Here is a 16194-nt window from a genome sequence, read left to right as displayed (position 1 = left end):
AAAAATTTAAATTATTCATATATTTAATGAAATTGCTTATATAAAAATCAATAACTTCATGAGGATATAAATAATCTTTCCGTAGGCTATAACAAGTATTTTGCTTTATAAAAATGCTTCACATTGCAGTTGAAAATATATTTAGATGAATTTTAAAAATATAATTTAAAACAATATTAAATTAATAATTTTGATATATTAATATAAAAAATAAAAAATTAATTATTTTTAAATAAAATATACTTTTAAAAAATAATTCACATGCGAGTACCAAAGCTAAAGCAAGCATCCTCCCAAGCACGATGCGTGTCCGTAAATAAACGAATCTCCACGAACAATAAAATAATTAGACGAAACTATTCCCAATCTGAACCCTCTCACAAGCTGACCAACATGAACAACATTGTAATTGCATATCAATCTGTATAGTCACCATTTCTGTCTCCTGTTTCCGTTTCACAGTAACCCCCTTAATTAACTCGAAAATTCTCTTTCAGGTCCTGCCTCCATGGCTACTCTCTCAGCGTACTCCTCTCCTCCATGGCCAAACCCGGACCCTAACCCGGATCTTCTGGCCCCTCAAGATGAACTCGATTCCCAAACTCAGTCCCCGTCTGAGCCTCAATCTTACGGTTCCCTCTCTTCTATTATGCCTCCAAACCCTAACCCTAACCCTAATCCTAACCCTTTTTCCAATTACAACACCTCTATATCTTCTCAGCCTCAACCAACCTCACAGGCGCCTCCGATTTCTCTTCTCCACGTCTCCTTCAACCAGGATTCTGGGTGTTTCGCGGCAGGAACTGACCACGGGTTTCGGATCTACAACTGCGACCCCTTCCGCGAGATCTTCCGTCGCGACTTCGATGGCAGCGGAAATAGTGGCGGCGGGATTGGAGCGGTAGAGATGCTCTTTAGATGCAATGTTTTAGCTCTTGTTGGTGGTGGACCTGACCCTCAGTACCCTCCGAACAAGGTCATGATCTGGGACGACCATCAGAGTCGATGCATCGGCGAGCTATCGTTTCGGTCTGAGGTCCGGTCCGTGAAGCTAAGACGGGATAGGATTATTGTTGTTTTGGAGCAGAAAATATTTGTTTATAACTTTGCGGATTTGAAGGTTTTGCATCAGATTGAAACCATTGCGAATCCAAAAGGGCTTTGTGCGGTTTCGCATGGGGCAGGATCTTTAGTTTTGGCTTGTCCAGGATTGCAGAAAGGTCAGGTTAGGGTGGAGCATTACGCTTCAAAACGAACTAAGTTTATTATGACGCATGATTCGAGGACTGCGTGTTTTGCTCTCACGCAGGATGGGCAGTTGCTGGCTACTGCTAGCACTAAGGGTACTCTAGTTCGGATTTTCAATACAGCTGATGGCACCCTGCTTCAAGAGGTATGTATTTTCATCTCTTTTACGCGGATTGTATTTTTGAAGCTGCCTAGTCTGTATAGCTAGATGTATTGATTGCGAAAGTGTTGTTGGTGCATTGTGGTTTGGAAATAGTTGAGGCTGCTGGTAGATATTCTGAGTCGTTTTGCTTTGTTTTGTACAACTCCACAGGGTTTGAAAACTTGTTGTGAGGTGTTGAATTCTCATTTTGACACTTCCAAAAACGAGGGAAGGCAATACAAATGATGATTTAGTGTTAGTTGATCTAGACAACCGTTAGTTTGGTATAGGGATGTAGCAACTATATTTGGCTTTTGTTGATCTTTCTTTTTTCTTTTTAAATAGAGCTTCAAGTCCAGTTATAGATAGGAATTGTAGTTTGTACCATTACTAATGTTTTGCTCTTATCAATTTGTGATGTCATACGACCTGCTCTTAGCCTCTTGCTGTAATAGTTGTGGTCATTCAGGTCAAAATATAGGGAGAGTTCTTTCCTATATGTTTTACTTAATGACATATGAAATATGATGTATTGATTGTCAGCGCTTTCAATGTATTGGCATGTAATTGCAATGTTTGAAGGGGAAACAAGAAATTGTGTGGACATGCTACATGTGGGTGCTATCTCTGTTCTGAATGCTTTTAGTTGATTTATTTTATGTTCACATCTGTGCTTCAAATTACCGTTGTCATTTAAATAAATGGACTATGAGGGCTCAAATACATTTCCTTCACTTGGTAATGTCCTTTTTATATCAAATCCTGGCTGCCCCCCAACAACTATGCCATGTCAACATTTGTCTGTCATGTTATTTGTGAATGATAAGTAAGTTTTTTTTCAGCAAGGATATGATTCTCATAATTATTATATTGTGAAATTTCATACATGCCAAAACTAACTAGATGCTTGAATGTAGTTGAGGAGGGGTGCAGATAGAGCAGAAATTTATAGCTTGGCATTTTCTTCAACTGCCCAGTGGCTAGCTGTCTCAAGTGATAAGGGCACTGTCCATGTCTTCAGCCTTAAGATTAATCCAGGATCTCCAGTGATTGACAGGTCACAGAGCACAAATGAGCATAATCTTGCTGTTACATCACCTGCCTCTTCTTTATCTTTCTTCAAAGGTGATGGCCTTTAACCTTTCTCTCATCCTATTGTAAATTGAACATTATGCTGTTGTCACTTTTGGACATTGTAACTTAATCACATGCACTTGACGCAACAGAGTTTTCTTAAACAGTATTAGTAACCCTTGGGAGTGATTTCCTTTGAAATTAGAATGGCAAACATTTTCAATTTGTAAAATAGAAGAAACAGATAATGAATCATCTGAGATCTAACACTAAATATAGGTGAATGACTTTTTAGCAGGTTGTTATGTCCATCTAGCATTGCTAGTTAAAGAACATTAATAATGAAAATTTGTATCATTGACCCTGTTGAACTGTTTCCTAATAGTATCACTTTCAATACAGCACCTGCAAAATCCAGCAAGTAGGGATCATATCCATTCACAGGAAGGAGTTTTTATTTCCAATCCATATGCAGCAAAATTTTGACAGTATATACTTGTTTTGAAGCTGTGCACTTAGATCAAGTGTTATGTATGCATATTTTGTTGTATTTTAATTAGGATTTCACGTGCAGGAGTTTTACCAAAGTATTTCAGCTCAGAGTGGTCGTTGGCTCAGTTTCACTTAATTGAGGGTTCTCAGTACATTGTTGCTTTTGGTCACCAAAAGAATACGGTGGTTATTCTTGGTTTGGATGGGAGGTAACAAGACATCAGTTCTATTCTGCTGCTGTAGAAATTTTACATCGATTTCATTTAATATGATTTTATACTGACTTCACTGGTAGACAGTGATGGGGAAGTAAAGGAGAGGAAGGCTTGAAGTGGAAAGTGCATGAATTTTCTGGGGAATTTTCCCCATAATGTTGTGCTTCAGTGTACCTTCAACGATGAATGACTTTGCATCATTTTTCCATGTTCTTTTCATAATCTCTTGCCATCATGCCCTTCTGGCCTCCACATTGCCCCCGACTCTACCCCTCATCCTCACTGGAACCACTACCTCAACTTCCTGCCAATTGTTTTTTTTTTTGGCTTGACATTATTTCTTGATAAAAGAAATTTCTGGAATAAAATTGTTGATAGGCAGTTTGGTTATGTTTGCAGTTTCTATCGTTGTCAGTTTGATCCTGTAAATGGTGGAGAGATGACTCAGCTGGAATATCACAACTTCTTGAAGCCAGAAGCAGCCTTTTAAAAGAGGCATCTCATTCATTCTGGAAATATATATTTTTCTCCTTTTTCTATTTGGGTACTTCCTGCATTGCCTCATCTATATGGCTATATTATGTTGTAAATATGTAATTATAAAACTTTAAAGTAAGTGAAAAAAGAAAGAACAAAAAAAGAGAGGAGATTATTATTGGAATTATCTTGCCATTTCGAATTGCAAACTATGCTAAAATGGTATTGCCTTCCGCATTTAACAGTGCAGGAAGGATTTAAAAGTCTCAGGAGTCGTCTGCGGTAAACTGGGATTTGTGGGTTGAGCAGGCACAAACCAGTGACTATAAATGTAACTCTGAAGCCTGACTCGACAGTATTAGTTTTGGCGTTGCTCTTATTCTTTGTTCTTCTCTCTCCCCCGGCTCCCTGGTAACGCGCAAATTCAACTCGAATTTTGAAGGTAGTTTTCTGAAAAGATTTCTGGATAATATAGTGATTGGGAGGGAGTGAGCAAAGTCCGAGGTGGGGACGGACATTTCCTAATGTGTTTGCCTCGTAGTTCCGACAAAGTAGTTGTTAAGCAACGAGTAACTTAAAAGTCAAGACAGGCAGAAGAGCCTGTTCGTGTTTTCTTCAAGTTGACTGACATCAATAGTAGTTTGAATGTCTAACAAGGAAGTTCATTTTGGAGCGTTTATTGCTTGGTTAAATGGTCCCTTAACGTGTCTCGTTACCACGTTCTTCGCCTCATGTTATTAGTGACTGCAGTAGTAAATCCTCTCCGCAGAATAGCGGAATTCAAGGATGCGAATGCATTTTTTATTTTTGTTCTGAAACTTGAAATCTGATGGCAGAAGTAATTCTGGTCCAAAAACGCCATGTGCTGCCATGCGAATAGTAGGGAAATAATGCTGGGATCAGCATCTGTTCCGCAAAACGGACTTGAATGATGGATAACCTTATTGGTAATGATATATCAATCCTTATGATGAATAACCGTTGAATGATGAATGCAAACATACAAAATAAAATAAAATTTATATCATATAATAAAGTTTGAATTGAAAAACAGAAGGTGCTTGAGCATCTATTTTGTTTATATAAAGAGTCGTTTGAAAAATCTTCAAGGCTGTTATTGACAATAAAATAATTAAATTTTAAAACAGTTGTTGATTGGACGGATACAAAAAATCTTGATGATTGTAAAATGGTTTTTGGAAGAGTTTTTTGGTTATTTGGAGCTTGAATTGAAGGTTCATTAATCAATATTGATGGCATATATTTGTATAGATGATATGATGAGAAGTTATTTATTGCAGTTGTTTTTTATGCAAACAATAGGATATTCTTGTTGGCTTTTTGCAATTGTTGATAGAGAAAATAATTCTAATTAGAAATGATTTCTTATAGAGATATATTACAGGTGATAAAACCTTTATATGTATAATATTAGATAGATATGCAAACATAAAAAATGTAGCAGAAATTTAGTGTAAACCTATAGGATACCATTTGTATCATGCATGATAGTTTTTTTGCAATTTCAATCATAAATTCAAAGACTCGTCTACAATTTGTTTTTGATGAAGATGCATTAGGAACCTTCAAGCTATTATATATTTATGTTATTATATTTTAAATTATTATGCAGTATGAGTTTATAATGAAACTACATGTTGTTGATATGACATATAAATGGATGAAATTATATTAGCGGGTTCAACTATATGTTTTCTAGGCTGGGTTTTTTATACACAAGTTATTTGGAACACATCAAGGTTAACCACGATTTAATCCATGCACTAATTGAGTGATGAAGACGTGAAATTCACACATTTCATCTAAGACATGAGGAGATGACACCAACATTACATGATATATATTGCAGTTTTGCTTGGATTTCTTATTGATGCATACACAATCACATATATTAGGGTGTGTAATAAGGTTGTGTTATGCAAGCATTCATTTAGATTAGCACCCCCTCCTACTGAATTGAAGAGGATAGCATACATATTAAATGGATTGATGAGATATTTACCACACCACTAGATGGTGCTAATGACAAAGTCTCATGGAGGTATTAATTAAATTATGATTTAAATGTGTTAATTATTTGTTAAGTATACGTGAATTAGCATAATCATTTGAATGTATTATGTAGACATGACAAAGTATATATACTGAATATGTTTGAAAATATATTATTCATAGACCTTACAAGGAGATGTGTGTTTTTAATTCATTTGACTCTTCTAGATGATTTTTGACAAGATTCTCATATATAGTTTAGGATATGCTGTCTTGGTATACATGTACAGACATATATGTCTTACATGCATGAAGGTGACAAAACAGGTTGTAGGATATTTTCTACTTCTACATGTATGAATGGAAGGATTTAAAATAACTATTTACATTTTAAATGTTTGTTATTAATATGAAAAAAAAAAATTCATTTTTATTTAATAACAACTATGGTCCTAAAAGCATCTCCATATGGGCTAGTCTTAAACTCTCAGATTGCCACTTAAAACCATCCAGACCATGGAGGTTACACTTCAACTCTATTAGGATGTAGGAAATACAATGTTATTTTACAATTATATGAATTTATATCGTCTAATTGTAACTTTAAAAATTCAATTAAGTTGATGTATTTGTAATGATAGGTGGTGTTCTAGTAGAGTATTTGATAATATATAATTCAACACATGTGTTGTTATTTTATCAAAGAGAGCTAGATAAGCAACAACCTATCGAGGTATTTTTGGATTGTTTATTAAAGACAACAACTTAACTTTAACAAATTATTGTTGTTTAATACTTATGATGTTTATCTTCTATAGGTCATCTGAACTCCGTATGAGGATGATAAATTGGTAGTTGCTCCAGCCGTTTGCATTAACAAGATGAATATATAGACATCAACGGTCCAGTTGATATTTTTTTAGATGGTTGAGCTGTATTGTCTAGATTAGGTAATGCAACAATTTGGCTATAAGCAACACATTCTAGTCAATATCAATACAAGTGATGAGTTGCGCGCCATAAATTATCAAGGTAAAAATGATGATTATGATTGATTAAAACGTTATGAATCTTATGTATCACAATAGGATGCATAGATGAATGAAATATTTATAGAGATACATCATGTGATTATAGAGGAGCAGTATATGATTTGGTACATAGATATCACATGTCAGGTCATTACACCGGATTCCAAGCAAATTTCTTCACCCGCAGACATGTCCAACAGATTCAAAATACTGTAAGTAATCAAATGCTTTTAGAATTAATTTATTCTAAATGTTGTATTTTATTTTTTGATCTTAAAATCTAACATTAATTTTATTTTTTTTTATTAATATTAGGTTAACTTGTTGTTACGGGAGAGTCGAGAACTTGCATCTATGTATCGTAATATTGACAAAAAACACAAATGTATACCTATGCATCTTGATGGTTCAATGTTTGTTGTAATGCACTTGAGAGCTTTGGAGAAATGTTAAGTCTTGATGATGTTGTGGAAAAGAACGAGGCCATTTAGCCAGGAACATGAGCATGATGTAGTTATGCTATTGATGAGCCTAAATCATCTAGTAGATGATATAAGTGTAGATAGATAGATAAGTTATAGTAACATATTTTAGGATTTCAATTAGTAAAATGTTGCATTATTTAAACATTTCATATTCCTTTTATATTATTGTATGTTTATTTATTTGCATTAATCTCATGCAAACATTTTTAATAAAACTACAATTTATAAATATGACGAGTAAAAATAATTGAGATTTGTGTTCTGAGTTGTAAGTCTGAAGCTACTTGTAATTGTAAAATATGAGAATTTATTATGTTTTATTATTGTGGTTATTTACACTCATTTTTAAGTAGAATAAAAGTTTAGGTAGTATTTCTAAATAGAAAAAAATCTATCAAAATTTTGTTAAAATAAAATTTTTTTCACTCTCTAAAATCATTAACTAAATTAAATATAAAATTAACAAACTAAAAAATTATTGAAATTATAGTAGTTATGCAATTCAATAATAAATCTCATAAAAAATTCGTTTTGTTAGATTTAGATGCAGAAGAATTTTGTCGTGGATTTTCATGGAAGCCTAGGGATAGTTATTAAAATTTAATTGATACTACTATTATAAAACACGATATAATTAATTAGATGTAATATTTCAGAAATGCGCATCAATTAATCATCGCAATTATCGCGTTACTGAAACTTAACATTAATTTTAAAGTATACTACTTCGCGTACACTTTGTGCTGCTGGATAAATTTCACCAAACCTTTTTAACTTTCCATGTTAATGGCACAATATACCCAAACATATCCAATTTAATTGAGGGACGCACACCAGTCAGTCATCGGAGTTGTTTTGAAAGATTGACCTGCAGGTTTACACGTTTCCTGTGAATAAGAAAACACGCAGCAAAACTACCCCGAGCACATGCATTTCAAAGATTAAAAGAAAAACTTTAGCAAACAAGTCACGAGGTAGTAGCTAGACAGCAGGTAACTAGTATAATAAGCAGTGAAGGAGTTGGGTTTTCTTCATCTACAAAATATAAAACTTACCAGTCTGTGAAATCTGTTGCTCTGTCTTCATCAATGGTGCTTAAGTTGTATGGAACACCCATGTCCACATGCACCTCTCGCGTGCTGACATGCCTCCATGAGAAGAGCTTAGATTTTGAGCTTGTCCCAGTTGATCTTTTCGCTGGCGAGCAGAAGCAGCCTCCTTTCCTGGCCAAAAATGTAAGTTAGTACCAAATTCTCGTTTAGTTTTGTGTTAGTTTCTGATTCCATTTTCTTACACTATTGAATTGTATTCTATATATATGCATGCAGCCCTTTGGTCAGATTCCAGCTCTTGAAGATGATGATCTTACTTTATTCGGTAAGCTATGATTTATTTCTGATTACTTCTTCACTAACACACACATGAAACTAACTCCATAGGAGATCTTTTGAGAATGTTTGTTGGAGATCCTGCAGGCTGGTTGGTGTGTTTAGATTTAAAACTAACCTGCGGTGGTCAAAGAAACATTTTTTCAAGGCTCGAGTAGCCTATAAATTAAGCTGCCATAAATCGAAGTTAAGCTGGAAGACCTTGGATTTAGACAGAATATTTCGCCACATTTTAATTTCATCGTATCAATACATCTCTAAGATACGTTCAAGACAGCACTTTATAAGTCATAATCCCGCTTAATCATTCATAATTGCTGCGATTAGGTAGTAAACAATTGATGAACGTGCTTAACAGATTATTGTAAGTACAATTGCAGCATCTTCAAGTTATAGATCAGAGCAAATGTCAATGGAGTCTAATTCCTCGGAGCTGTCTTTAGGGTCTGTAGTATGTATGTGATTTAAAGTACTTCTCGACCAAATTTATAGACTTGGGACTTAACTAGATGACTAGGTTTTGTTCTCTTAAAGCTCTGTTTGAAATTATGTTTTAAAATCATGGCTTGCATCCAAAATCAGTTTTTATTTGTTTTGAAATATATTAAAATAATATTTTTTAACAAAAATATTATTTTTTAATTTGAAATTAATTTATTTTTTGAAAATATACAATTTCAAACGCGTTTTCAACCTCTTTTTATTTTTATTTTTCTAACTAAACCACAATGTACTAAATGCTTGGTCCCACTCCAAAGCATGTCTTCCTATGATTGGTTTGCAGTCGTGTTTATGTTGATTTTTTTTTGGAGGTTTTATTTTCCTTGGTGAAAGCATCATATCACCTCGCTAGGCATCTTCACCAGACAGTCAAAACCGAACTTCTCCCTACACATTAAGGTCTCTTTATACGCCAATGTTTTGGGTTTTTTTTTTTTTTCTTACATGATTTAAAATAACATCAGTGCTGCAGTCAAATATATTTTATTTTCTACAAATGAATTACGTAAACAATAATATTTTATTAATTTTTTCACAAGAAGAAAGTGAAATAACCATGATTTGAAGTCAGTGTTGCAGTCCCTCAATATTTTGTGTCTTTGCCAGAATCTAGGGCAATCACATCATACGTTGCTGAGAAATTCAAGGGGACTGGCTACGATCTTATAAGGCACGAAAACCTCAAAGAAGCTGCTTCGGTGAAGGTATGGACAGAGGTGGAATCCCACCGATATAACCCTGCGATAGCACCGATTGTCTATCAATACCGGGTGGCTCCACTTCTCGGCAATTTACCTGATCAAACAATCATTGACGACAACGTAGAGAAGCTAGGAAAAGTGCTTGACATATATGAAGCTAAGCTGACTAGCACCAAGTACCTTGCCGGCGATTTCTATAGCTTGGCCGACCTTCACCACCTACCATACACGTACTATCTCATGAAGACTCCGGCAGCTTCGGTGGTGAATGAGCGTCCGCATGTTAAGGCATGGTGGGAGGATATTTCTTCTAGGCCAGCTTTTAAGAAAGTGGCCGAGGGTATGAATTTTGTTAAGAAATGAAACTTGAAGAGAGTACTGTTCTGTTGCTTTATTTCAAGTATTTATTTTGATGAAGTCGTGTTGATTGGGATCTTAATGTATTGGAATTTCGAAATAATTTCTTAGGAAAATTGTGAGAATTGATTGATTAGCGTTTAAGAAAAGTGCAAAAATCTGTTTTTTTTTTTCTTGAAATGTTTCTCCAAAATTTTGAAGCAAGCTGTTTCTCGCTCAATAACTTAACCCCAAGATCACAAATCTCTTTCGAGAATGAAAATTTTTACTGATACTAAAATAAAGTAATTATAAAGTAATTATATAAACAAATTTTATATGAAAATTTTTACTGATACTAAAATAACCATATAAAAATAAACTATAAAGTAATTATATAAAAAACAAATTATAAAATTTAATTACAATATCACAAAAATTTAAAAGGAAAAAAAAATTGATGATCATGCATGGTGAGAAAAAAAAAAGTGACACTAGTGAATCTTAAAAAATGGCCATTTGTTTTTTATTTTTTTAATTGTATTCTCTGAAAATTCATTTTAGTATTTTTTATGACATTTCAGTATATAATTATTCTTTGCATGGTTATCTTTACACACCTACATATTGCATTATCATTGTTAAGACTATTAAGAAGTACATGTATTATGTTTTATTTGTTAAGGATAGAATAATATTTTTTAATTTAATATATATATATATATATATATATATATATATATATATATATATATATAATCTCTTTTTATTTAGGTTAAAATAATAACTTCAGAATAAAATGATCAATAAAAACCATAACCTCTTTCTCTCTTACGTTTATATTTTTATTGTGCTATTTTGGAATTGCTTTAACATAATATCAAAACTGGTTTTATGGAATGAGATTTAATCTCAAACACAACTTTCATATTTCTTTTCATATTTGTTCAGTTTTTGCAAATCTATTATTTCATCTTCCTTTCAGTTTTTGCAATTTAATATTTGCATTCTCTTTCTGTAACCTTTTGTTTTGGAGTAATTGTATAATTTCAAGAAGATATTTGTTTAATTTTTACAATATCTGTTAAGTTTCCCCAATCTATTAGTTTGTTTTTTTGCTGTTTTTGCATTTTGTTTTTTTATTTGTTAATTATGGCTAATTTTTAAAATTTTATCAACAATTTTTTTTGGTGCCTATATTTTATTTTTATCACATTTTAATCTTTATTGGAATTTTGATCCTCTAATTTTATGACATGTACAATTTAGTCCCTAAATAAAAAAATATGCAACTAAAACCTTATATGTATTTATTTATTTACTTTAATGAATGAATGAATGATAAATAAAAAGTAAATAATATAAGAAATTGAGAAATAATGATTTTTATCTATGGTGCTGGACAAGTTTTTTCAGTGTGATGCTGGGATAATAATTTCGTCTTGGAAACAACTTGGATAAAAATCAATTATTATCATTTCTAAAATGTACATCAAACACTTTACAACTTATTATATCATAACTTATTATGTACTATCATATTCATTCATAATTTCTATCATTTAAAAATAATCTCTTTCTATGCCAGATTTCTTAGATTTGCATTCTCAAGTAAAAGATTGGAAGATTATTCAACACAAGAATTCACAGTTTTACCGACGGAGGTGTGTGACTGTAAAACCGTCGGTAAATTATTTACCGACTAACTTACCGACGGAATACGTCCGTCGGCTTACCTTTCATCGGTGATTCCCCATTCCGTCACTATATCGGTCGGCAAAACAAAAAAACCATTTACCGACGATTTTACAGACGGAATTTACACGCCAAAAAAAAAACAATTCCCGCTTCAATAATACCGACGGATTTTTATTCCGTTGGTGATATCACAATTCATCGACGGTTAATTTCCGTCGGTAAATTAGTCGGTGAATTGTTGAAATACCGACAGAATATACCGTCTGTAAATTCGTCGGTAAATTATAATACCGACAGAATAAATCCGTCGGTAAATCTATTGGTGAGTCATGAAAACACCGACCAAATTAATCCGTCTGGAAATTTGTCGGTGCGGCTACTGTCTAATGCCGGCGGATATATTCCGTCTGTAAATCCCTTTGTAATTTTTTTATTTTTATTTTTTTTATAATTATTTAGAATACATAATATAAAATTATATAAATTAATGGTAATAAAAACCAATTATGCAAATAAAATATATATTAAGCATCAAAAACAAAAAATGATAAAACATAATATTCATTACAAAATGAAATTGTTCAAAAAAACATTAAATGAAATTTTAAATGTAAATAATATTTATCAAAAATTAATATAAAGGAGGTTGAGGAGGATCAGGAGGAGGAGGAGGCTGACTGTTATGCGGCTAACTTGGATTGGGTGCACATGTTCCACCTTGTGACATGTTTATGACCATTTGACGAAGCTCTTCATAGGCCGCTCTTTGTTGTGCAGATTCTGCTGTGTATTGTTCCTTGAGTTGTGTGTATGCCTCTGATATCTGGTCGCACCTTTCCTGCAAGGCCACAAACTCCTTAGATTGGGAACTCGATACTGATTGGGAGCTCCCGACGGTTGAAGCAGTACGGGTCGTCCGCAAGGTGTCGGCCCTAGTGTTGGAGAGGCTGTAAACCTGATTCTTATCGGGTCCACCTGACAATCCAGCCTCCATCCACAAATCCGGATCGAATTCCGGATGGGTCGAAGGGTTGTCCCCGTATGTCTCCCTCAACCGATTATTATAGGTCTCCTGAAAATAAAAAACGTAATCATCATATTCAATTCAATAAACATAATAATAACTTACAAAATAAAATGGATGAATAAACATACCACAAAATATTGAGCGTGGCTGTCAACGAACTGTTGCACCCTTTTTTGGCGATCTTGACTCCGCACGTGCGTCTCCACAAATAGCTCCATAGGGCTCGGCTCACGTCCAAGAGACATAGCCTATAATGAAAAACATTTATTAACAAAAAATTAATTGAACGATATATTTCATTTAAATTAATCTTACCATCCATTTCGCATGAGCAGCAAATGGAACGGAGCCGCCGGTGTGCGTTGTCACCGAGCCATGAATTGGTCGATTCCGGTTGCCAGCACCGGACTGTGAGCGTCGTGTGAACCGTTCAGACATCACGTGCTCAAGATATTGCGGCCATATATCATCCGGGATGTATATCGGTTTGAAATCCCTCCAAACCGCAACATCGTTGCAGCCTTGGAACCCCTTATCCCTCGCAGTTTTTTTTGCCTTTTTTTGGGCTTCATACCAAAAATCACGCAACCTACTTAACGCAATAAAAAATTACATTTCGAAACATAAATTTCTTTGTAAAAAAAAAGTTGTATTGTTTTCGATGTTACCTAGTTGCCGCGTGATTTTCCCACACCCTCCTCACAACATTGTTATGTTCCTCGTCCCGACAGAATCGATGCTGTGTATAAAAAATAATTTTTAAAAATGTTAATAATTTATTTACAATTATATTAAGAATTTATTAGAAATAAGCTGAAAATTATATATTAACACGAACCTCAAATCTGTAAAACCATGCATTGATTTGAGGCATCCATTCAGGATGCCTGGATATTTGACTCCATTGAAACAATAGAATCTCCATCGACGCTTTAAACGCCGATGATATTACTCGGGCGTCCTCAATGTTTGTGAACCTGAAAAGAATTGAAATTAATTAAATATTGACTTCATAAATTTGTTTGTGAACCTCAATTTTTTTTTTTTATATAAAACCTTAACAAACTTACATTGAAAGGTCGTCCTTCCATTGTACCTCGTACTTGCGGTTGCATCGATTTCGCTGCGAAGACATGCCACTTATGCGACGTGAAGCATCGCTGGAAGAGACAGCATCAGCTGACGAAGCAAGTGGTGTAGGTGCCTCTTCTTGAGAGGCACCTAAGGAAATGTCTTCGTCGCTGCTAGACGAAGTAGATGCGACCGTACGTGAAGCTCTGGTTTTCATTCTGTACATCTAACCAATTTTATATAAATAATTATATAATTCAATTGAAATGTTAAAAAAATTTCGGCAACACCTCCCCTATAATTGGATACTACCCAAATCCACAAACCTGTAAATATTAACAATATCCACAACCAATTGACCCAATCTATACTAATTATTCCAACATATTGAATTACTAATCCTAAAGTAAATTCTACATTAACAATTACAATTCAACAAATTATTCAATAATTATATCAATACAACAATAAATTATTCTAAGGTAAATTCAACATTTACAATATTAATTCAACAAATTAATCAACAATTATATATGGCAATACAACAATAAATTATATTCAATAAATTAAAAAAAATATAGAATAACAATTAAAATCAATGGAAATAATTAAATAAAAATCATGCAATAATAGAGTAAAATTACTAATTATTCTAACATTATTAATTCTAAGTTAGATTCAACATTAACAACAAACATTCAACAAATTAACTAATACCAATTATAACAACACAACAATTCAAAAAATTCAAAAAAAAAAACCTACATCAAGAAAAGAAACGAAATATACATACCTTAATAATATGTCCAATTCAAAACTTTATCTACATTACAAAAAAATACAACAAAACAACAAAATAACAAAAAAAAAACAACTACAACTAAAATAAAATAAAATAAAACAACCACATACCTTTATTTTCGAATCTTGCAAGAGATTCAAGGTGCAAGCCTTGAAAGATTGAGAGCAAAAAACTGGAAATCACAGAGCAGCGGAGGAGAAGAAAAACCGAGGAGAAGAAAAAATGAGGGGAAGCAGCGGGCGCTGGAACTTATAGGTCATTTGGCAGATTTACCGACGGATATTAAAAAATATTATTAATTTTTTAAATCCATCGGTAAAAGGCAAACAATCCGTCGGTAATTTTTGAATTTCGCTCCGAGTTTTTTAATTGCACTCCAAATTTTTCGCGGTCCGTCGGTGATTCTGTCGGTAATCTGACATGGTCAGAGGTACATTTAATTCACACCCTTTGGAATTCTCGCATTCCGTCGGTATTTTTGTCGGTAAAATTTGCCATCGACAACTTACCGACGGATAAATTCCATCGGTATAAACGTCGATAAATTCATCGGTATGGACGTCGGTGATTGTGGCATTTTGGTGTAATTATTTTCAAACTCTCTGTGAGATGCCGACGGACTGAGGTCCGTCGGTACGGACGTCGGTGATTGTGGCATTTCGGTGTAATTATTTTTGAACTCTCTATGAGATGCCGATCGACGTAGGTCCGTCGGTGATTGTGGCATTTTGGTGTAATTATTTTTGAACTCTCTGTGAGATGCCGACGGACATCGGTCCATCGGTATGTTCGTCGGTAATTATGGCATTTCGGTGTAATTATTTTCGAACTCTCTGTGAGATGCCGACGTCGGTGATTGTGCAATGTACAAAGGTTTTGTGTTTGTATTTTCTATTTACCTTCCTGCAAAAAATTCAATAATAAACTGTCCATCGCACAAAATAATAGCAACAGTGCTTAAACAATAAATATATATTTCATGTTACAAAATATATCATCTATAATGTAAATTACATGAAGAAAAGGGTTTTACATAGGGCTTCGTTTTGATAGTTAGTCAGAATTATCTTCTTCTTCGTCATCAATTGAATAGTCATCACCTTCATCGCAATCTTCAATATGGATATCATCTTCTTTATTGACATTTGCTTGTCCGCTAGAGCTCAAAACAACGTTCAACTCCTCTACGTCAACATCAACAAGACTATCATCGGAAACACGAAAATTTGAATTTTCTTCCAATTCAATCGAAGGAGCAACTCGATATGGTTCAACCAACTCACTAACTTGAAAAACTTCATCCTGCACACTTGTTTCTTCGTTCTCATCCTGAACAACCTCGACACGACCCCGTGGTTTCGTTTTCAAAACGGACAACCAATCAACTCTTGATCGATCCTTTCTAAATGAAGGGGTGTATGTGTAATAAACTTGTTGACATTGCTTTGCGAAAACAAAGACATCGTTTATGTTGCGGAGTCTAGCTTTTAAGT

At 33.8% G+C, this 16194-nt stretch overlaps 2 protein-coding genes across 2 annotated transcripts; both read left to right on the top strand.

The window, feature by feature from the left end:
* Positions 1–318: 318 nt before the first annotated feature.
* LOC118062766 (autophagy-related protein 18a) lies at positions 319–3832 on the top strand. Its single transcript, XM_035076612.2, has 4 exons — positions 319–1393; positions 2308–2515; positions 3039–3165; positions 3571–3832. Exons 1-4 carry the CDS (start codon positions 509–511, stop codon positions 3659–3661), a joined length of 1311 nt encoding a protein of 436 aa, XP_034932503.1. The 5' UTR covers positions 319–508; the 3' UTR covers positions 3662–3832.
* Positions 3833–8116: 4284 nt separating this feature from the next.
* On the top strand, positions 8117–10260 carry LOC118062767 (glutathione S-transferase F13). Its single transcript, XM_035076613.2, has 3 exons — positions 8117–8412; positions 8506–8554; positions 9673–10260. Exons 1-3 carry the CDS (start codon positions 8266–8268, stop codon positions 10128–10130), a joined length of 654 nt encoding a protein of 217 aa, XP_034932504.1. The 5' UTR covers positions 8117–8265; the 3' UTR covers positions 10131–10260.
* Positions 10261–16194: the final 5934 nt, after the last annotated feature.

Source organism: Populus alba, chromosome 2 (assembly GCF_005239225.2).
Source record: "Populus alba chromosome 2, ASM523922v2, whole genome shotgun sequence".
NCBI classification, from domain to species: domain Eukaryota; kingdom Viridiplantae; phylum Streptophyta; class Magnoliopsida; order Malpighiales; family Salicaceae; genus Populus; species Populus alba.
The sequence above is the reverse complement of the archived record's forward strand: the minus strand, read 5'-3'. Positions and strand labels throughout refer to the sequence as shown.

Excerpts from the sequence above, each read along its gene's own strand:
- LOC118062766 (XM_035076612.2), top strand. The coding sequence starts at position 509 with ATGGCTACTCTCTCAGCGTACTCCTCTCCTCCATGGCCAAACCCGGAC. Across the intron at positions 2,516-3,038 it reads TTCTTTATCTTTCTTCAAAG|GAGTTTTACCAAAGTATTTC; the intron begins GTGATGGCCTTT and ends TTTCACGTGCAG. Across the intron at positions 3,166-3,570 it reads ATTCTTGGTTTGGATGGGAG|TTTCTATCGTTGTCAGTTTG; the intron begins GTAACAAGACAT and ends TTATGTTTGCAG.
- LOC118062767 (XM_035076613.2), top strand. The coding sequence starts at position 8,266 with ATGGTGCTTAAGTTGTATGGAACACCCATGTCCACATGCACCTCTCGC. Across the intron at positions 8,413-8,505 it reads CTCCTTTCCTGGCCAAAAAT|CCCTTTGGTCAGATTCCAGC; the intron begins GTAAGTTAGTAC and ends ATATGCATGCAG. Across the intron at positions 8,555-9,672 it reads TGATGATCTTACTTTATTCG|AATCTAGGGCAATCACATCA; the intron begins GTAAGCTATGAT and ends TGTCTTTGCCAG.